The sequence below is a fragment of the Aquarana catesbeiana genome, linkage group LG01, assembly GCF_042186555.1.
Source record: "Aquarana catesbeiana isolate 2022-GZ linkage group LG01, ASM4218655v1, whole genome shotgun sequence".
Classification (NCBI taxonomy): domain Eukaryota; kingdom Metazoa; phylum Chordata; class Amphibia; order Anura; family Ranidae; genus Aquarana; species Aquarana catesbeiana.
Window position 1 is genome coordinate 611,532,776 of NC_133324.1, and position 22,527 is coordinate 611,555,302.

General features: G+C 41.0%; 1 protein-coding gene across 8 annotated transcripts in view; it reads right to left on the reverse strand.

Annotated features, from left to right (window-relative positions):
- The window catches only part of MAST3 (microtubule associated serine/threonine kinase 3), a 368,908-nt gene that overhangs the window by 225,507 nt on the left and 120,874 nt on the right, over window positions 1-22,527 (reverse strand). For 4 of the 8 annotated variants that reach the window (XM_073599608.1, XM_073599678.1, XM_073599601.1 and 1 more), the window contains one exon: window positions 7,646-7,735. The exons of the other annotated variants lie outside the window; for them this stretch is intronic. In XM_073599608.1, the coding sequence (XP_073455709.1) occupies window positions 7,646-7,735 (90 nt within the window). The remainder of the gene's footprint in view (window positions 1-7,645; window positions 7,736-22,527) is intronic. 8 annotated transcript variants of the gene reach the window in all.

A 22,527-nucleotide genomic window follows, 5' to 3' on the forward strand; every position in this document is an offset into this window, starting at 1 on the left:
CTGTCACTTTGCCCCGCATGGTCAAGGTGACAGGGTCTTCTTAAATATAATTTGAAATGTAACTAGCACCCAAATTTTGTTTACTATTAGCTTCCTATAGTCATTTACACAGCATTGCTCAGCTTGGGAGCATTAGGATACAGTCAAGCACCTCTACATTGCACATGGGCTAACAGTGAATATGCTGACAAGAGGAAATAGCAGAGCAAGTGGAGTTGATGTGGCATCAGTGCGCTGCTACTCATTCATTATCCAGTCAGCAAGGGGAGGGTGAGTTCCTGCCAAGCTGTGCTACTGATCTGGCTGTACTGTCCTATAGGAGTGTCTGGATCACAAAAGTCTGGCTACATAGTACAGGTATTTCAATTTCTCTGCAGATAAGATATATGTATATGATTTTAGTGTATTGCCTAGAATTTAGCTTTGTAAAATAAAGATTTTATTTAAGCAATGATTGAAAAAAGATCAATTTTTAAACATACAATTCTTTTAAAAATGACTCATAAAAGCCATGATAGGTATTTTTTTAGGTCATATAAATAAGGCTATATAATTGAAAGAGCTCATATCTATCAAATAGAAGTTTTCTAATGTGACAGGCTTAATACAGCAAAGCTACTAATTTCCTAAACCTCACTGTTATGTATGAATGAATAAGGATGCAACTATATTTTTAAATAAAATAAAAACTGTTTTTGCCTTTCTCCTTTTATTTACATAATTTTATTGGATACCTAATTAAAATGAAATCACTACAATCTATATTAGGACACTCAGACATTCTGAAAAATTAATGAGAAAAATAAGGTTGTTATACCATCCTATGATGAGCACAAGGCATTAAAGTGGTATTAAACCCAAAAGCAAACATTTATTATATTGTGGCTTAGATTCTCTAAGATATGGTGGCTGCATTCTTTTTCTTTCGTAGGTTTACTTTCCTTTATTTTCACCGGGTGATCTGGCCAGTAAGTCTGCTGTTTTTCAACAGAACAGGCTGTCCTGCCGATGTAAAAGTTAGAGAGTTGAGACAAACAATTTATCACTGAAAGGGCTTTTCATCTATTATTTATTTAACACCTTTATCCCCCCAAAAATAAAACTGTTGCTGTAACTGCTTATAAAATAATAGCTGGAGTTTGGCTTCAATTTGTTAGTGTATTTAAGTCCTCTAGTGAATCTAACATGCTCCCTCAGAATGACAATGCTGCTGTTCAAAGAGATCTCTGTTGCTCCTTCATCCAGAGTAGAGGCACTCCAATACAGAAAATTGAAGAAAACAGCTGAACGGCTGCACTCCGAATAACACCTTTTATTCGTGGCAAAACAGTGTAGAAGATCCAAAATCTTTTACATCATGGTGCTGAAAGGTACAGACAGGCTAATGCGTTTCACATCAATATAGATGCTTAATCAAAAGCTATGATTAAGCATCTATATTGATAATCAAAAGCTATGATTAAGCATCTATATTGATGTGAAATGCGTTAGCCTGTCTGTACCTTTCATCACTATGATGTAAGAGATTTTGGATCTTCTACACTGTTTTTCCACGAATAAAAGGTGTTATTCGGAGTGCGGCCGGTCAGCTGTTTTCTTTAATTTTCTACACCATTGCAGAGCCTGCACCTGAAGTTGTGAGTGGGGAGGGCGGTTATTAGAGACACCAACACGGTTGGAGCGGCATTGCTACCTCAAATTTTAGACTGACTCTAATACAGAAGGTGTGTAACTGGCCAGATCACCAGGTGAAAACAGTGGGGAAAAAAGCCTCAAAAAAGAAAACGAATGCAGTCACATCTAATGTTCGGTAAGCTACAATACATTAAATTTTTTTGGTTTAATACCGTTTTAACCATGCACTATCCATTGCTGCAATTTAAAGGAAGTGTACAGGGAGTCATGGTGGTGCTGAATTCCAGTACTCATTGTACACAGTTATAGTGCCTTCAAGGTTTAACTGTCCTCATTCTATGAATACGAGTTGTCCGCTTCAATACTTATTAAACCACTGACCCCAAACATGTATGCAAACTTGAAAACAATGGATCCGCATGCCTGTTCTGGGACAGTGACACAGAAGGTATTGAAGCCACGGGATCAGTGTGACTGCTGGAGGAGCGACACACTGATCCCGTGGCTTCAATACCTTCTGTGTCACTGTCCCAGAACAGGCATGCGGATCCATTGTTTTCAAATTTGCATACATGTTTGGGGTCAGTGGTTTAATAAATATTGAAGCAGACAACTCGTATTCATAGAATGAGGACAGTTAAACCTTGAAGGCACTGTAACTGTGTACATGGTTTTAGAGACTCAGCAGTGTCTGAGCGCCATTCACTCTCCAGTAATTAGAACATGCCACAGCAGAATAGCAATGCCAAGGAAATACCTTTGTTATCAAGTCTAAAAAAAAAAGAAAAGAAAAAAAATCCATAAAAAAAAATGATTAGCTGTGTGCTTGTTGTTATGATGTTGTTTGATGCAGTGTTTACATCCTTCCATGTCACTAAGGAGCAAGTACCCACTCCAAGAAAAAGATGGTGATGACAGGATCATGCCATTCAGTCTTCATTATGGATAGCAAACACTACAGTGGTCATATACAAGAGAGACGGATTAAAATAAACTTCCCTCTTTTTCAAAAAAGTCATAGCATGCTATTTTCAAATTTGGTGGTTACTTTTTTTGCACATGACACTGTGGAGTTGATTTACTAAAACTTGAGAGTACAACAGCTGGTGTAGCTGTGCATTGTAGCCAATCAGCTTCTAACTTCAGCTTGTTCAATTAAAGGGTTACTAAACCCACAACAGTAAAATCAGTCTATATATGCAGTAAAACATGCTTGTTATACTCACTGTGGAACCTAATGGGTTAATCCTCTGCATTGTGTAAAAAGGCTGTTTGACCCTGTCTTCTGTGATCTTCCCCTTCTTCCACTGTCCCCAATCCATCTGCTGATAGAACAGAGCCTTGGAGGCACTCTGCACATGCTCAGCTTTGTGTGTATTGTTAGAGAGTTTTTTTTGGAAGGGTGCATGTGATCAGCAGAGGGCCAATCAGCACTGTCCAGACAGAGGGTCAGGAGTCATGCAGCCTCATTGGACAGTCAGAGGAGAATAAAAACTCCCCATACAAGCTTTAACCAGTGCTTGGCCGGGCACTAGTAGAAGTCACAAGACTGTTGATGAGAAAAGGTATTTTGCACTTTATATTTACTAAAATAACTGCATCTCCATTTTCTGTGTACTGTGGGAGACCAGATATAGTGAATGCAGGGTCCTGGGTTTAGTAACACTTTAAGCTTTAACAAAAGAAAAAAACTGGAAGCGGATGGTTTCTATGCAGAGCTGCACCAGATTTTGCACTCTCCAGTTTTAGTAAATCAACCACCTAAGTGTCAGCCCTGTGCTGATTTTCTGAATTAGAACTAGTACTTCTAATTATACTACTGCTAATGATAATAGTAATCCATTCTTCCATATTGTGATTTTCATCAGATGCTGCGCAACATTCCTGGTTCTATTAAAATTACTTACTATATCACCTAATATAACAGCTAGAGTAGCAGTTAATTTATAATAAACCTGTCTATATGTAATGAGATAACAAACAATACATTATTGCCTTGTTGTTTGGCCATGTGTAGGTACTCATGATTAACTCTAGTGAACTGGAATGCATGACCCATGTTGATGTTATCCATTGGGATATGCTGATACATTGAGCTACAGATGTTAAAACAGCAATCTGGGATTCAAGCTGTAACATAATGCACCTTTATCTACAAGCCTTAGGCTTCCCATATGGTATTATATTTTAGTTACACAGTTTCTGAAATCCACTAATACAGGTATATACATATTCTTAAAGTATAGGTGTACAGTCATTTTCTCTAAACTTTGGCTAATCAACCCCCAAGCTAAACTACACTAATCCCCCATTTTGTGTAAGTAAGAAGCTGTGGCTAGGGGTTAATCCAGTTATAGAAAAAGCTACAAATGTGATCATGATTGTTTTCAAGCATTAGGCTGTATTCTGGGCTCACCCTTAGGCCCCTTTCACACTGGAGCGGTTTTCAGGCGGTATTGCACTAAAAATACCGCCTGAAAACCGCCCCTAAACAGCCTCCGCTGTTTGTTCAGTGTGAAAGCCCGAGGGCTTTCACACTGAAGCGGTGCGCTCGCAGGACGGTAAAAAAAGTCCTGCGAGCCGCTTCTTTGGAGCGGGGAAGGAGCGGTGTATTCACCGCTCCTAAACCGCTCCTGCCCATTGAAATCAATGGGACAGCGCGGCTATACCGCGGTAATACCGCGGCTATAGCCGCGCTGTACGAGCGGATTTAACCCTTTTTCGGCCGCCAGCGGGGGTTAAAACCGAACCGCTAGCAGCCGAATACCGCTACAAGAACGACGGTACAGCAGCGCTAAAAATAGCGCTGTTGTACCGCCGACGCCCCCACCGCCCCAGTGTGAAAAGGGCCTAACTGACCAGTGCTTGGTCATACAACACTGTAAGGTCAGAAAAAAAACAAAGAAACCCGGCACTTTACTTCCTCTTTAACACTGCCCCCTAAACTCTCTTAACACCTATGCTGACCAACCTGTAAAGGAAAGATGTATATACTTACCAGTTTTCAGGACACTCCAGTCCAGTAACGTGATCCCGCTCCCCTGTGTCAGGGTACCATTGGCGCCGAACCGGGGCGTCGGCGTACGCCTATGCGCCGGCGCGCTCCGTTACGCGCTGTTCAGCAAATCCCTGTTGTTCCCGGGCGTCGGCGCGGCGCTTGTGCGCGCGCACGTGTGCATGTGCGCGCATACGGGCGTGCGCGCGTTCGCGATAGCGCCGGCTTAGCGCCAAAGTGCACATAAAAGTCCCCCTGTGCCTCTGGCACATTGCTGCTTCGTCTCAGCTTCGTGATTCTTGTATTTGAACCTGATTGCTTGCTACCTATCTGACCCGGCTTGTCTGACCATCCGTCCTGCTCCAATCCGACCCGGCCTGTCCGACTATTCTTCTACTACCTGCCTGATACCGTTGCCGATCTCTGCCTGCCTACCGACTCTGCCTCTGCCTGTTGTTTTTGCCTGTCTCATATCCTTGCTGACCCGGACCGTCTGACCCTGCTTGTTCCTGTTTAGTCCTTGCTGTTGCACCTTCAGCCTCAGCTCCAGAGACCTCTGCATCTCCAAGTGTTCCAGTTTGCTGCCTCCAGTCTCACCTGATCTGCAGTCCAGCCATCCCTGTGGGATCTCTCATCACTTCAGCATCAGAGACTCAGCTCAACAGGCACTCCTACCCCACTGTGCTCAGGAGACCACTCTCCCCACTCCAGTGGCTCCTGAACCAGCGTTGTATGAGAGGTCTTCTCCTACAAGTCAGGCTCTACTACCAGGTACCTAACACCCTGTGTCAGCTAGCAAGGCTGCTGGGAAAAGGAGGGAGCGCCCATAACTGATGGACCATTGAAGCCTATGAGTGTTGTCACCGTATCAGACCGTTGTTGAGCACGCTCTCCTCTGTAGTGCCACAGGCTGACACAGGGGTGATCACATGACTGGACCAGGCTGAAAATAGGCAAGTATACACAGGGCCGTCTTTAATACTGATTGGACCCTGGACAAAACTTTTTTTGGGCCCCCCCCCCCATAAAGTTTCACTCTCCACCTGCTCTGAGACCTACAATAAATAGCAGCTAGACTCAAAATCAGTTTACTGAATCAGATCAGGCAGCTATTGCGATTGGTTGCCAGAGGTTACAGTGTATCATTACCGCTCACTGACTGGTTGCTAGAGGTTACAGCACACATTACGGCTCACTGATTAGTTGCTAGAGGTTACAGCACATGATTTCTGCTTGTTGATTGGCTGCTAGAGATTACTGTGGATATGACCTCAGGGGGCATGATATACATATCAATGCCGCCAGCGGCTTCTATTTACATATGAATGCTGCCTCTATTTACATATGAATGCCGGTAATGTACATGTAAACACAGGGTCTGCAGGTGAGTCATCTGTACACAACAAAAGGGCAGAACTGGGCAGCATTAGTAGCAGCACTTCACACTGAGATATTGGGACATAGCACGGGACTAAAACCTCAAGGGACGAGGGAATTTAAACCAGGATAGTTGGCAAGTATGATGCAGCTGCTTTGGGACCCCACAACAATGACAGGGCCCAGGGCAGATGCCCCTTTTGCCCTGCCTTAAAAACGGCCCTGAATATACAGACCTTTCTTATACAGGTTGATAGACAAAGGTGTTAGGAGGAGTGATGGAACGGTTTTAGGAGTAGTTAGGGTTAATCCCAGAATTCCACTTTAACACAATAATATGGGTCTCATTTGTAGCTATGTGGTTGCTATCTTTAAAATAATTTCAGATAAAAATAATTGTAATTTTTTGAAAATAAGGACGTTTATCCTGGGTTTTTTATCTTTGTGATCTTAAAAGCCATGCTCCCCAGGAGCAGTGGCATAACTACATTCATATAGACACATAAGGCTGCCATGGAGTACTGTGGCAATGGGATTAATTCTGAGTACAGTAAAACCTTGGTTTGAGAGCGTTTTGCAAGACAAGCTACATTTTTCAATAAATTTTGACTTGATATACAAGCGATGTCTTGATATACAAGTAGCATCACATCACTACTGAGTATAAAAGAGAAGAGAGGTGCCTCTAAGTGTAGACTATGGTTACATTTAATGAAGGTACAACATTTAGCAACTCATGGTTGATGATTAAAAGAGGCACATCTAAGTATGCAGGCATCCAGGGAGTTGCTAAATGTTGTACCTTCATTAAATGTAACCATAGTGCTACACTTATACTTTTTTAATACTTTTATACTCAGTAGCGTCTGCTGGATGTTGTTTCTAATCCCCTTGTGGAGGCTTCCATTTGTGGATGGACATTTTATGGTTACACAGCCTATCACATTGCTATAATCTTTTTATATGGACTTTAAACTGAAGGACTTATGAATAAATGGTTGTGGGACGAATCATTTGAGTTTCCATTATTTCTTATGGGGAAATTCGCTTTGATATACAAGTGCTTTGGATTACAAGCATGCTTCTGGAACGAATTATGCTCGCAATCCAAGGTTTTGCTGTATTGCTAAATACCACCTCCTTTAGGCACAAAGTCCCTCTTTGTTGATCTAAGTTTATTTTTGTACATTCAATGTAGTCAGTATATCACGGTTCGCAAATTCTGCCATTTACTTCCCTGCTTCTCCACCCTCCTGGTTATTTTACTATTTGCAGACAAGGGGATGAAAATTGAGCATGTCATAACTCTGAAGATACTGTAGATTTCCCTACATTTATCGAATTCTTGTTATCTCACGAAAGAGCTTTGGACTCTACCAGTCTCAAACAGTATTGAGTAATTACAGGAATATGAAGATTAGTTAGACGTGATTACAAAAAAAATTTAATGTACCTTTGAATATCATGAGCATATAAGTCTAGTCCTTTAATATTAGGATTAGAGTCCATATTTAACTACTATTGTACTTTTAAAAATACTACATTTGATAATATAGAAAGAGACAAAATTGTAAAGGGAACGGAAAAGTATTTTACAGTACACATAGTAGAGTCAAGGCACAATAATGTGTTTCTTACCTCCATGGGTGTAGTGTTTGCAGGGGACTGTTGGGGCTGCAGGGACTACAGGGACTTAGTAGAGTCGGACTTTGGCTGTTCGGAGATAAACTGTAAAGGAAGAGCAAGTTCAACACCTGGAGCTCTTCACACTGTATATTACAGTCGTATGGACAAAAATGCAAAGCTGAATACTACAATAATCTAAAAACATACACAAACTCAAGACAAGACAAACTCAATGGCATAGGAGTTCAAATAAGGTTGTAGATACACGCAAGACTACATATTAACTTACAAAGTGTAATGTCAGTTGACATATGCACGAAGTTTGTGAGGAACAGTAGACATTTAGCTAACATTTAAACCAATCTCAGTGAATACTGACTGTTCCATGATATTTGTACCTTATAGTCAAACAACAAAAATGTATTCACTCTAAGAATTAATACAAAATGAGCAGATTGGCAATGTTTCTTAGTACACTGAATTAATAAGCTGTATGTCATCTATGAGTCAGATAGGCACACATATGTTCGTAGACAAAAACGAGCAGATTGAGGTAAAGTCCTTCAAATACTTGCAGAGAATAATGCTGACTCTCGTTTTAACATGGTGAAAGCTTGTATGTTTGTTGGCAGGTGGAACTGGATTACCATAGTTTAAGAGTTAACACGCTCCCTGCTTTTGGGTCATTTCCTGGAGTAGATGCCTCTTTTGGTCTATAAAAGGTTTGGGAGGAGTTTTCTCAAAGTCTTTTGCCAAGTGAAGCTAATAAGGAGGACTGTGGAGGCTTCTGGCCTATTTAGAACATGAGCAGCGATGCCCTAAAACTGAACTACACCACAGCACTCCTCTAGACTGTATGCAAGCTATGCAAAGTCTAAAGGACCACTCAGAAGCTAGAAAGTGTGAGGCCTCTTGTTTATCCAAAAGTCTAAACTGTTTATCCATTTCTACAGTTCAAATGACTGTGGATGTGGTGATCATTTAGTACAATTTATTATGTGAATTCAAAGCAAGTTCTGGCCTCGTTAGGGTCTCAGAGGTGAAATACTGCGTTATTGGAGAGTTGAAATTCAGTTAAAGTGGTTAAAAACTACATTGAGATTAATCAAATACTACCACAGAAGTTGTACCTATTTGAAAAATTTGTAAAATTCAGAAATAAAAATAATTTTCACAGACCCACAAAACAGGGGGCAGGGAGCTGAAGTTACAGTTTACAGCTCAGTAAGAAGAGCCTTGCGCCCTGATTGGAGGGAATAGACCCCCCCCCCTCCTCACAGCACATAGGAACAATGCAGAACTGATTTATGAATATCAGACTGTGTGCTGGAGCTCTCCTCCCTCTCACCTTTTTATCTCTTGATGTCGGTAAAAGTTGTAAAAAGTGACTCACTCAGATAGCAGATGGATGAGGCAGCAGAGAGAAATGACATTCAGTGCTTTTGATAGAGCATTGTAAACACTATAGAAATATGTGCTTTATTTGTTTTTCATGTTTACAACCACTTTGGAGTCGTGTATCTGTGAAGTGTTTTGTGCAAACATGGTTGGCCGCAGAGCGGTGATGGTTAGGGAAACATAGTCACCCTCCTGTCGGTGAGAGATGACCCCCACAGGTAGCATGCATCAGGTGACTTGGGCCCCGGGTGTCTGTATTGACTTTATGAGGGCATTTTTTCGCACATGAGTGTTTTTTTCTGTAGGAGTGTTCAGAAGTTGATCACAGCATTTTAACTAAGCAAGGATAACTGAATCAGCAAGAAGATACAACAAAGTACTCTTTTACACTCTGGACTGACTGCAGGCAAACTAACATTTTCAAAAGCATCTTTTACAAGTCTGATTCCTACTCCCTCCACCCTCTAATATGCCCCCTATACTCTTCCTTCTCATATTAGTATCCTCTGTTCACAAATTCTGTTTTTACCCCTCTTCTCTACCCCAAAGCTTGTACATATCACCCTCACTGTTACCCTCTCCCTACTGCCGTTATCATCTCTTGCAAATATTTAAAGTGGTTCTAAAGTCAGAAGTTTTTTTTTAATCTTAATGCATTCTACGCTGCTGTCAATCAAAGTCAGTAAGCCAATGAGGAGAGAGAGGGGCGGGGCTGAGTCACAGCTCCTTGACTGAATGGACACAGAGCAGCGGCTCGGGTGTCCCCATATTAAGCTGCTTTGGGAGGGGCCAGGAGCGCCGGTGAGGGACCCGAGAAAAGGAGGATCAGGGCTGCTCTGTGCAAAACCACTACACAGAGCAGGTAAATATGACATGTTTGTTATTTTTAAAACGAAAAGACCTGAGACTTTAATCTCATTTTAACCCACATGCTGACCCAAACCCCAGGACATAGAGGTATGTGCACCCATATACATCCCACTCCCATCTTACTTTACTCACCCTCCTAGTCTCTGGGGATATTTCCCCCAATCCTGGTCCTCAAGTATCTCACCCCCACATACAGCCTCCTTCTTCCTCAGGCAATAGCCACAATCCATTTTGTTTAATCTTGATTCCCATGCTTCCAAAAACCACCCCCTTTTCATGTGCCCTCTGGAATGCCCACTCTGTCTGTAACAAGCTCACTTCTGTCAATACCTTTTTGTCTTCCACTCCCTTAACCTTCTTGCAATTACAAAAACCTGGCTTCAAGTGTCTGACTCTGCCTCTTTAACCACCCTCTCCCATGGTGGCCTCCACTGGAATCACTCACCCAGACCTAGTGGTTTGAAAGGAGGTGGAGTTGGTTTGCTTCCATCCAAACTAAGCACCTTTCAAGTCCTTCCTACCCTTCCCCCTCTCTTCTTTTGAGACTCGCTGTATTCATTTGTTTTCTCTAACTTCTCTAAGGTTTGCAGTGATCTATTAATGGACCAGTGTCATGCTTTCTTGATGACTTCTCTGCCTGGCTACCCCTTTTTCTCCCCTCTGAAATACCCACCATAAGGCTTGAGGATTTTAACATCCCCATTAAGGTAAACAATCTAAACTTTTCAATTTAACCTCATCTTTTGACCCAACACAATGGACACGGTCCTCCACTGACTCTGATGATAACACCCTTGACCTTGTTTTCTCCCATCTTTGCACTCCTGGCAACCTCACCAATACCCCCTTTTCTCTCTCTATGATCACAACCTTATCACTTTCACAGTGTCCTTGTCTTCAACCACCTATCTCTCCAAGCAGCAATTACCCCTAGAATCCTTCGCCACTGTAATCCTTCTCTTTTCTAGTCTGTAGCTGACCACCTCTATAACAAAATAATACCCCTGTCCTGCCCTGACCTGGCCACCTCTGCCTACAACAGTTCACTCTCATCCACACTGCACTCACTTGCTCATCTCACTACAGGAAGTATCAGGCCCTGACCATTTTAACCTTGGCAGACTGACGACACCAGAAATCTTAAGAGACAGATGTGCACTGGAGCTATTGTAGTGTCAAACCAAATCCCAGCAATCATTCTCCTTATATAAATCTGCCTTCTTAAAATACAATTCTTCCCTCTATGTTGCCAAACAAGCCTACTTTGTCATTCTCATCCAGTCCTCGTCATCTCTTCTCTACACTGCAAAAACAATACTTATGCAATTCACAGGGGCATCTCCACTTCAGAGATACCTACCCCATTTTACCGAAGAGGTCGCTATAGTTTTTTCAGAAGCTCACCTTACCACCTGTCTGCTGGACCTCATTCTATCACAACTACTACAGTCACCCTCTTCATCTGTCCTATGCTCCCTCACTCACATCTTCAATCTCTCCCTCTCAACTGGCACCCCCCCCCTTTAAAACACGCACTGATCATCCCCAGACTTAAAAAGCCATCACTGGACCCCTACGGCCTGTACAACGTAAGACTCATGTCCTTGCTCTTGTTTACCTCTAAACTTTTAGAACGCTTACTCTACAACTGTCTGAGCTCCTACCTCACTGACAACAACCATCTTGACCTCTTACATTATGGCTTTTGTTTATTATAATCCAATGAAACTGTCCTACTAAAATTCACTAATGTCCACTACTCCATACTCATACTACTAGACCTCTTTCCGGCCTTTGATTCTGTTGACCATCCCCTCCTCCTCAAAAAAAACTCCACTCTTGTCCTTCAAGAGTTTGCTTTCTCCTGGTTCCCCTCCTACCTATCACAATGCCCCTTCAGTGTTACCTATAACTGTCTACTCCTCTCCACCTCCACATGGCTTCCAGTACTATCTCTATGTTGATGACACTCAAATCTATCTCTCTACTCCTCACCTCACTCCTTCGGTCTCCTCTCGCATTACAGACTTATTAACTGACATATCAGCATGGATGTCACACCACTTCCTCAAACTCAATCTTTCTAAAACGGAGCTCATAATAATCCTTCCTGCCCATGTCCCTTCCCCTAACTTCTCTATTAATATAAATTATACAACTATCAGTCCCTTCCCTCATACCAGGGCACTAAATGTAATCCTGGACTCTGACCTGTCCTTTCAGCCCCAAATCCAGTCACTGTCCAAATCTTTACAAAACTTGTTGTCGGAAAGTCCGATCGTGTGTACACAAGTCCGTCGCACAAAAGTTCACTCATGCTCTGAATCAAGCAGAAGGAGCTGCACTGGCTATTGAACTTCCTTTTTCTCGGCTCGTTGTACGTCACCGCATTCTCACGTTCGGAATTGTTGGCCAACATTTGTGTGACCGTGTGTATGCAAGACAAGTTTGAGCCAACATCCTTTGGAAAAAAAATCCATGGTTTTGTTGTCAGAAAATCCGATCGTGTGTACGGGGCATAACAAACATGCACCAAATTTAATTTGGCAAATTATGTGATCAAACATGATGACGATGTTCAGAGATGAAACAATGGTCTAACGTAGAAGACTTGTATCCTATAATTCAATATATACTGCAATATATTACATTTTTGTTCTCGGATTTAGATACTCTTTAAAATTACCTTGTTCTTTAGTACAATTTCAGATGTGCAAGTTTGCAAACTAAGATTCATGTCAATGTTGAACTGATCAATGGTCTATCAGTTCAAGGTGGGAATACGTTTTTCTTTTTTACTAAATATTGCTAAGAAATAAATTGTTTTCTCCCATGTTTGTCTGATACAAGGTTAGTAATCTCCAAAGAGCTGACATAGAATTTATCACCTCAGCAAGGAAATCATGGCAAGAGTGGATAAAAGCAGAATGCAGATTTACCTATATGGTATTAACTTTAAACTGGGTATCAGCCATGTTTATCATCCATGGTGGTTCATCCCATATTAGATACAAAGTTTGCACCCTAAAGCCAATAGCTTGACTCACTTAAAACAAACAACCTCCCCCCCCCAAAAAAAAAACAAAAAACACTTGCCCATGTCCTGGGATATGTTTACTAAAATCAATACATTTAGGGGACTTGGTCACTTTAAAGCAAAAATTGAATATGTTGCAGCTTACCAAATGTTGAAAGTGGTGGCAGCATTTTCTTTTTTTAGGCTTTTCCCCTCTGTTTACACCTGGTAATCTAGCCAGTAACACCTCCTGTATTGGAGTGCCCCCATTTTGGATGAAGGAGCACAGAAGCATTTTTGGACAGCAACATTGTCAGTCTTGGGGGGAAAGGGGTGTTAGATGCACTAGTGGATATAGATACACTAACATTGAAGCTGAACTTGAGCTAAAGCTTTATAAGCAGTCACAGTTTTTTTTTCTTTTCGGGTTAAAGATTTTACATAAATAAAAAGCTTATTATTGTAAGCACCGCGATGTAGAAAATAGTTTGTCTCATTTCTCTCACTGTTCCATCTACAGGGCAGCTTGTTCTGTTGAAACACAACATATTTGCTGGCTGGATCACCTGGTGAAAATAAAGGAAAGAAATCCTAAGGAAGAAAACGAATGCCGTCATCACATTTAAGAATTGGTAAGCCGCAATATAATAAATGTTTGCTTTTGGGTTTAATACTACTTTAAGTTTTGTAAAACAACTAAATTACCTTTGATTCAAAACCATTATTGTCTCACTTTAAAGGGATTAGCACACATTCCTAAAATTTGATAAGCCTTATGCTTTTTAAAGATTAGTAGGTAAAAGGTAATTTAATGTTCAACATCTATTTTTTATTTTAGCTCAATTATTAGAAAAAAAACTGTCAAAATAAAAGTAAACCAGACATCAGCACTTGGGTGCATGTTGGTTTTACATTTTGGTTAATCACTTGGGTTGTTTCTAGGATTAAGCTTATTCCTTATTAATAAATTAATGATAACAGTTCCACTTCATCCAGCATTCTGGTTTCCATGTTCTTATTTATGGTAATTGAGAATGCCACAATTTGATTGTGTTTCTTCTGCCAGTGATCAAAAGATTTCCCACAAGGCATTTTTGGATGGTAACTGATGACAATACAAATTAGAGCGTAAATGATTTCAAAAGCTACTAGTATAAACATTCAGTTTTGCACAGTTGGGGAAAAAATAGCAATCAGCTCTCCCTCCCAGAAGTGTAGGACAGGGAATGTCTGCCATAGTCATGTCTACACGCAAACAAATGTTTTACTGCTTTGATCATCTAAATATATTTTTATGCCTGTAGGTACCTTAATTCAGCTATTATGTTGTTGGACTGTTATTTAATCAAACACACAAAAAAAATGTGGGAATCATTTACATTTATTTTATTTAAAAAACACTACACAGTTATCCCAAAGCACCCTTTTATATAATATTTTTAAAATGGGAATGGGGGGGCTACATTTATTTTTAAAACTAATGGAAATTTACAGTATTTTTTATATATTTTCTTAATTTACAATAATCAGGAGAACAATATTAATACTAATGTTTTTATTAGTTAGGTAAATATGTAAAAAATGCATTATAAAATGTTATATTTACCAGCATCTTTTGTGAACACATATTTACTGATATTTTACAAATAGCTAGAATAGCCTATGTTGTAAATAGACCTGAACAGGGAGAAATCCAATTACAAACCTAGAAAATGACTCAAAGAGACATTGCCACCTCCCTCTCTTCTAGCATAATGTAATATCTGGATTTTAAGCAGTCAATAACTGAATAAAGGTTAACATGCAATCTTCTGCTTTTCATGCTTGAAAGCCCTCACCTACATAAAAACAGGTGTCTTTAAAACACCTTAAAATGTATATTTATTTGTAAAATAAAGATTTTATACAGACATTATAAACAGTTTAAAAATCTTACAAATTTATGGTTTCCCTTTTGGGACAATTGAGTATCTGTTTGTTCTTTGCTAAAGAGGCTTTTTTCCCCCTTTTCTTTTTCCATAATTATAGTGTAAAAACAACAACATTTCTGTCCTGTACGCTAAGTGCACATCTTTTTCAATCATACATTACAGGATACAAAATTAAAGTTAATGTAAGGGTTAGTTTTTTTTTTTTAAACAACAAACATATCACACTTACCGCCACTGTGCAGCTCGTTGTGCACAAAGTGGCCCCGAACCTCGTCTTCTGGGGTCCCCCTGTGGCTCTCGCGGCTCCACCCCACATCAGATAACCCCCTAGGAGAATCGCTCTCCCGGGGAGTTACCTAGCGGGTGCACTCCTGAGTCCACCATTCAGCGTCCATAGCCATTAAATGTATGACTCGGCCTCACTCCCCCACGTCATTGGAATTGATTGACAGCAGCGGGAGCCAATGGCTGTGCTGCTATCAATCTATCCAATCAGGACACGAGATCAGATGTGCTCGTTCCCGTTGCGCAAATTTCGGGGCTCAGGTAAGCATAAGGGGGGCTTGGGGGCGCTGCTGCATTAAAAAATGTTTTTCACCTTAATGCATATAATGCATTAAGGTGAAAAATGGCGAGGGTTTACAACCCCTTTAAGTATTCTGTAAACATGGGGAATGTACCTGCCTTTAGGAGACTGGACAAAGGCAAACACAGCACTGTATATCCCCCTCCCACTCCCAGCAAGATTCAGATTTTTGCTAGTGTCTTCAGAAGAATAGATTACTTCTCTCCTGCCCTGAGAGAAGCAAACCATTTTCACTTTCTATTGGACTATTTTCTCAAGCTTTGTCCATTAGCAATTTTCTTCAGCTGCAGCCAAGCTGCTTAAGTATATTTTTTCACCTTCCAGAATTACTTCTTAAGCTGGCCACTGTCATAGATTTTTTTCCCATTCAGTCTGCAGGCTGTTAAAAAAAAATCTAGCAGATTTCTGCATCCACACTACCTAATTCAGATGGACAAAGCTCTATGGGCTCTCACAGATTACTGGGACGTTATGTCCAAGGGGTCAGTCTACCATTTTGATTTTCGGTTGCTGGGTTTACTGGCTTGGCTGTTGAAGTCTAGGTCCAGAGGGATTTGGTCATCTATATGCTCCTAAAAGTTATGAAATTTACTTTTCACAAGATCTACCATTGCTCTTGGAGGACATAGTTTCCTAGACGTGAGGCAAGGAAATTCCATCCCAGAAAGTACTCCATGGGATGAATCCTATCTTTTCTCCAGTCTAGTCTGGATCAACATTTAGCCTTAAGCACCATCAAGGGTCAATTCTCAGCAATGGTGGTTCTTTTTTCAGAGACCAGTTGCCTCTTACTCCCTAGTGAAGGCCTTTGGTTTTCTTTCTTATTGTTTCTCCTGTACATTTTCCTGTTACTCAGTTGAATCTCAAACAAGTTTTGTCGGTCCTTCAGAGACAGCCCTTTGAGCCTATTAGGATATTCCTCTGTTTACCATTACTTGCAAGGTTATCTTTCCTGTCGTTTTCTGCATGGCGCGTTTCTAAGTTGCCTTGACCTGTAAAGAACTCTTTCTTTGTGCTACACTAGTACAAGGGTGTTTTGAGGCCTAGGTCCTCTTTACTTCCCAAGGTGGTTACTTTCTTTCATCTAACCCAGACCATTATTTATCATTGCTTTGTTGTACACCTATGCACTCTAGGAAGATTTCCCTTCATTGTTTGGGTGAGATAGATGCGGTTTGAGTTTATGTTTCAGGCACAGTCTTGTTCTTTAGTCCAAATCTCTATTTGTCATTTATGAAGTCCTTCTCAGGGGTTAGCTGGCTTCTTTCTTTTGCTAGGTGTATTCAATAGCACATCATTTAAGCTTAAAGTGGTTGTTAAGCCACTCTAACATGTATACAGCATCAGCACTGCCTCCTATTGTAGTGTCCCCCTCTGAGTGTGATTTATAACAATAAATGCTGTAAATACTTCATTTCAGAGCCGAGATCATGATCACATGACCGGCCAGATCTTTTCTTTCCTCTGTAGGATTGGCTCCCATTGGCCAGCGGTGGAGCCAATCAGTGCGTCTGGGGGACTCGATGTCCGCCAGCCACCCGCGATCGTTCCCCACAGTGACAGAACAGGGATCTGCCTGTGTAAACAAGGCAGATCTCCATTCTGACAGGGGAAATCACACAGATTCTATCTTTCTGCTAAGCAGAAAGACAGATCTATGTGTTTCCCCAGTCACACAGTCCCCCATACAGTTAGAAAACACCTGCAGGGAACGCATTTAACCCCTTGATCATCCCTGATGTTAACCCCTTCCCTGCCAGTGTCATTAGTACAAAAACAGTGCATATTTTTAGCACTGATTACTGTAATAATGTCACTGGTTCCCAAAAAAAGTGTCAAAAATGTCAGTTAGGTGCCTGATCTGTCTGCCGCAATGTCGCAGTCCTGCTAAAAATCACTGATCGCCACCATTACTAGTAAAAAAAAAAAAATAATAATAAAAACAATGCCATAAATCTATCTCCTATTTTGTAGACGGGATAACTTTTGCGCAAACCAATCAATCTAAGCTTATTGGGGTTTTTTTTTTTACCAAAAATATGTAGCAGAATACATATCGGCCTAAACATATGAATACATTTGTTTTTTTACATTTTTTTGGAAATGTTTTATAGCAGAAAGTAAAATTTTTTTTTTTTTGTTAAAATTGTTGCTCTTTTTTTGTTTATAGCGCAAAAAATAAAAACCGCAGAGGAGATCAAATACCACCAAAAGAAAGCTCTATTTGTGTGGAAAAAAAAGGACATCAATTTTGTTTGAGTACAGCGTTGCATGACCATGCAATTGTCAGTTAAACCGACGCAGTGCTGTAACAAAAAAATGGCCTGGTCAGGAAGTGGGTAAATCCTTCAGGGGCTGAAGTGGTTAACAAAAGGGGAAGAAAACTATCCTCAGATGAAAAATATAGTAAGAAGATTTTTAGTAAAACAAAAAAGAAAAAAAAAAAGAAAAACAATTTTCTCCAGCGTTCATTGGAGGACATCATTTGGTTATATTCTTTTATCTGTGGGACATTCAAAAGCACTCCCAAACCAGGAATGGGAAAGGATACCTAACATAAAGCAAGTGGCAAGCCCTTGCAACCCAAGAACATAAAGGTGGTCACACAGCCACCTGCAGGATGCCTGAAGCTAACAAAGTGATGCAGCCTAATCAACCAAATATAGCATGCTAAAGGGGTGGAATAGTCAACACTTAAACACACTAATATATGCGCTGGTCTTCATATCCCATAAGGAGCTGGTAAATACAGTTCATAATTCAAACACTTGGCAGCTGTAGCTCTCAAAAACTCCATCGGGGGCAGAAACACTTCTAAGAAAAAAACAAGACAAGAGAGCAGAAAGGATACCATAAGGTGCACATCCAGCCATCTCCAGCAAATACAAATCGTCTGGGTGGAGGGACTGACAGGAGTCACTTTGGGCGGGGGGGCCCATGGAAACCAGAATTCCTTGGAGAGGTTGGGAACCCCTTGTTGTAGCTCCCCATGCACTTCCTGTGTCTAAGTAACCCTGTGTCTATTAGGGGCACAGGGTGACTGAGAAAATGATGGACAGCTATTTGATGGACACTGAGAATGTGCTTTGGATTATTTAAAATGGAATAGTAATATTTATCAACAATATCCCTCAAGAAATCTATGATACATTAATTCCACTGTATCAGAATGATGGTACATTGTAAGAGTTTTGCAGACTGTTGTCATGCCATCTGCAATCCCTGATTAATCAAAGCATTGCTTAGATATGGATTTCATGGACTTTAATGTAGATGAAGAAACACTACATTCTTACCCTGGGCCTCAGGAACTGCCGTGGGTGTGGAGCAGTGGTCTGTATGATGAAATCCACTTGTCAATTGTCAACTTCTGGAAAGGCCAGAACCTGACTTTTCAACTAACAAAGAATATGTTCCACTTCTCAGAGACTGTGTTGAGATTCCTTGATCTGCCCTGTTTGCTCTTGTATGCCACCACTGTGGCATTGTTGAACTTGACTCTGACTAAATGGTTCTCCAGAAGAGAACAATGTACATTGTATACAATGTAAGATGGATAGATAAATATCTTGCCGTTCAAACCTATTACTGTGAAACTTGGATTCTGCTACAGACCCATGACCCTGCACTGAGGTTTTGTGGAATGCCTCCCAAGCTGGGGACACCCACAACCATGGTGAGAGTCTTCCAACTAAAAAACAAGAAAAACTTGCCTGTAATTCTGGTATAAAAACTGAGACAAATCTTCCTCTCCAGGCAAAGTGGGAATCAGTTGCATTTGGCTAGGGACGTCTTCTGCGATGTACTGGTATGGAACTGAGCAAACAGAACTGCCTCAAATGCAGAAACCATAAGCCCCGGGACCCTCATTCAGCAATCCATAGAGGACCTGTGCTGTGCTAAAAGCAGCAGAACCTAGACCGTCAGCAGTTCCCTTTTCCCCTCAGTAAGAAATGCCTTGGCAGTACTCCAGATGTAGGGATGGCAGTGAAAGGAATTTTGAATGTTTCAATAGATTCCCTTCAGAGTTTGTAGAGTGACTTAAACCTTGGATTTTCATTTCCAAGATGACTCCTGAATGGTAGATTGCTTTGTTCTATAGCAGCACTAGAGTCAAGACCGTTTCAGAGCAGAAATTAGCCTGAAGAAAAGTGCCACAAATTGGAAAAAATGCTTAACTGCCACTAAGAAAGCACTGGGAGCTAGCAAATAAATGGGGATGTGAAGACAAACATTTCAGATGTGTATAGAGGCCAGGAAATATCCATGCACAGTTTTTGAGCCTACAAAATGGGGAAGACACTGCCCTTTTTGCTGTGAACAGGTTGGGGTAGAACCTAAACTGCACCTAATGAGGTACAAGGACCGTCACCCCTTGTTCCAAGAAGTCCTAACAACCTGGGAAAGGTCAGACACTTCCTGGGATGAAACCGGGAAATTGGAAAGGCATCCATAATGGATTACATCATTAAAAGTGCATCAAAAGTGAGGTTATACTTTAATGTGGCATGGAGCTACATTGGTTTTATAGCGGAAGTATTTTAAAAGCATGGTGTGAGTATTTAGTAGACCTGTTATAATTATGCTTTCATACTCTTTTGTATAGCATGTACAGTCAGGTCCATAAATATTGGGACATTGACACAATTCTAATCTTATTGGGTCTATACACCACCACAATGGATTTGAAATGAAACTAACAAGATGTGCTTTAACTGCAGACTTTCAGCTTTAATTTGAGGGTATTTACATCCAAATCAGGTGAACGGTGTAAGAATTACAACAGTTTGTATATGTGCCTCCCACTTTTTAAGGGACCAAAAGTAATGGGACAGATTATCATCCAAACTTTCACTTTTTAATACTTGGTTGCAAATCCTTTGCAGTCAATTACAGCTTGAAGTCTGGAACGCATAGACATCACCAGATGCTGGGTTCCATCCCTGGTGATGCTCTGCCAGGCCTCTACTGCAACTGTCTTCAGTTCCTGCTTGTTCTTGGGGCATTTTCGCTTCAGTTTTGTCTTTAGCAAGTGAAATGCATGCTAAATCGGATTCAGGTCAGGTGATTGACTTGGCCATTGCATAACATTCCACTTCTTTCCCTTTAAAAACTCTTTGGTTGCTTTCGCAGTATGCTTCGGGTCATTGTCCATCTGCACTGTGAAGCGCCGTCCAATGAGTTCTGAAGCATTTTGCTGAATATGAGCAGATAATATTGCCCGAAACACTTCAGAATTCATCCTGCTGCTTTTGTCAGCAGTCACATCATCAATAAATACAAGAGAACCAGTTCTATTGGCAGCCATACATGCCCACGCCATGACACTACCACCACCATGCTTCACTGATGAGGTGGTATGCTTTGGATCATGAGCAGTTCCTTTCCTTTTCCATACTCTTCTCTTCCCATCACTCTGGTACAAGTTGATCTTGGTCTCATCTGTCCATAAGATGTTGTTCCAGAACTGTGAAGGCTTTTTTAGATGTTGTTTGGCAAACTCTAATCTGGCCTTCCTGTTTTTGAGGCTCACCAATGGTTCACATCTTGTGGTGAACCCTCTGTATTCACTCTGGTGAAGTCTTCTTTTGATTGTTGACTTTGACACACATACACCTACCTCCTGGAGAGTGTTCTTGATCTGACCAACTGTTGTGAAGGGTGTTTTCTTCACCAGGGAAAGAATTCTTCGGTCATCCACCACACTTGTTTTCCATGGTCTTCCGGGTCTTTTGGTGTTGCTGAGCTCACCGTTGCGTTCTTTCTTTTTAAGGATGTTCCAAACAGTTGATTTGGCCACACCTAATGTTTTAGCTATCTCTCTGATGGGTTTGTTTTGTTTTTTCAGCCTAATGATGGCTTTCTTCACTGATAGTGACAGCCCTTTGGATCTCATATTGAGAGTTGACAGCAACAGATTCCAAATGCAAATAGCACACTTGAAATGAACTCTGGACCTTTATCTGCTCCTTGTAAATGGGATAATGAGGGAATAACACACACCTGGCCATGGAACAGCTGAGCAGCCAATTGTACCATTACTTTTAGTCCCTTAAAAAGTGGGAGGCACATATACAAACTGTTGTAATTCCTACACCGTTCACCTGATTTGGATGTAAATACCCTCAAATTAAAGCTGAAAGTCTGCAGTTAAAGCACATCCTGTTCGTTACATTTCAGATCCATTGTGGTGGTGTATAGAGGCAAAAAGATTAGAATTGTGTCGATGTCCCAATATTTATGGACCTGACTGTATGTATCTGGGTTGTTAACCCCAAAGTATATGTTGCTATAAAACAGAGGGTCTTTCTAAGTAGTCCTATTCTTGACTAGTAAATGTAAGGTCAACATGCAATGCATTTTAAATAATTGAGACGATGATAAAATAAATAATCAATATTCAGGATCAACATAGACCAGAGAAGTCAACCTGGGAGAACAGTTAATAGGGCGATAAGGAAGTGGCAGGTGCAGTGGCAAAAACTGGTTGAGGCTAAATTATTTAAGGGGTCTGGCTTAAAGAGGGGACTTACAAATACACACAGTAAAAAAAGAAGTTACTGAACAGACAAAATAATTTGTGCAGTGCACTTAGAAATGAGTGTAGATGCCAAGAATCACTTTTAGGAAGTGGTACCATGCAGCGTCACTGTAGACAATCGATAACAACAGAAACAGTATTAGTATCATACATGTGCCTGGGGTCCGGTGAGCTCCTGTGAATCAGGTCCAAATTTTTGCCTGAATTCACACCTGAATCGGACCCAAAAAAGCACAGGGCCCTTTTTGAATGCCGACTGCGTCCTTCCCGGACCTGTGTGAACCAGCTCCATTGAGAGCCGGTCACACTCGCCTGTAATGTGAATTGGATAAACCCAGGGGAAACCCACATCTAATTCACATATGTGTGAACCCAGCCTTACAGTGTAGCATCCATGCAGACAGAAGTAGGACAGACACAGAGAAGGTACCCATACTCAGAATTAAGCTGGCCATAGATGGATTTTTTTTTTTCGATCAGCTGATAAAAAAACAAATGGATTCCCCCATCCGTACAAGCGAGGTGAAGAGAGGGATCTTCCCCGCTGTGCTA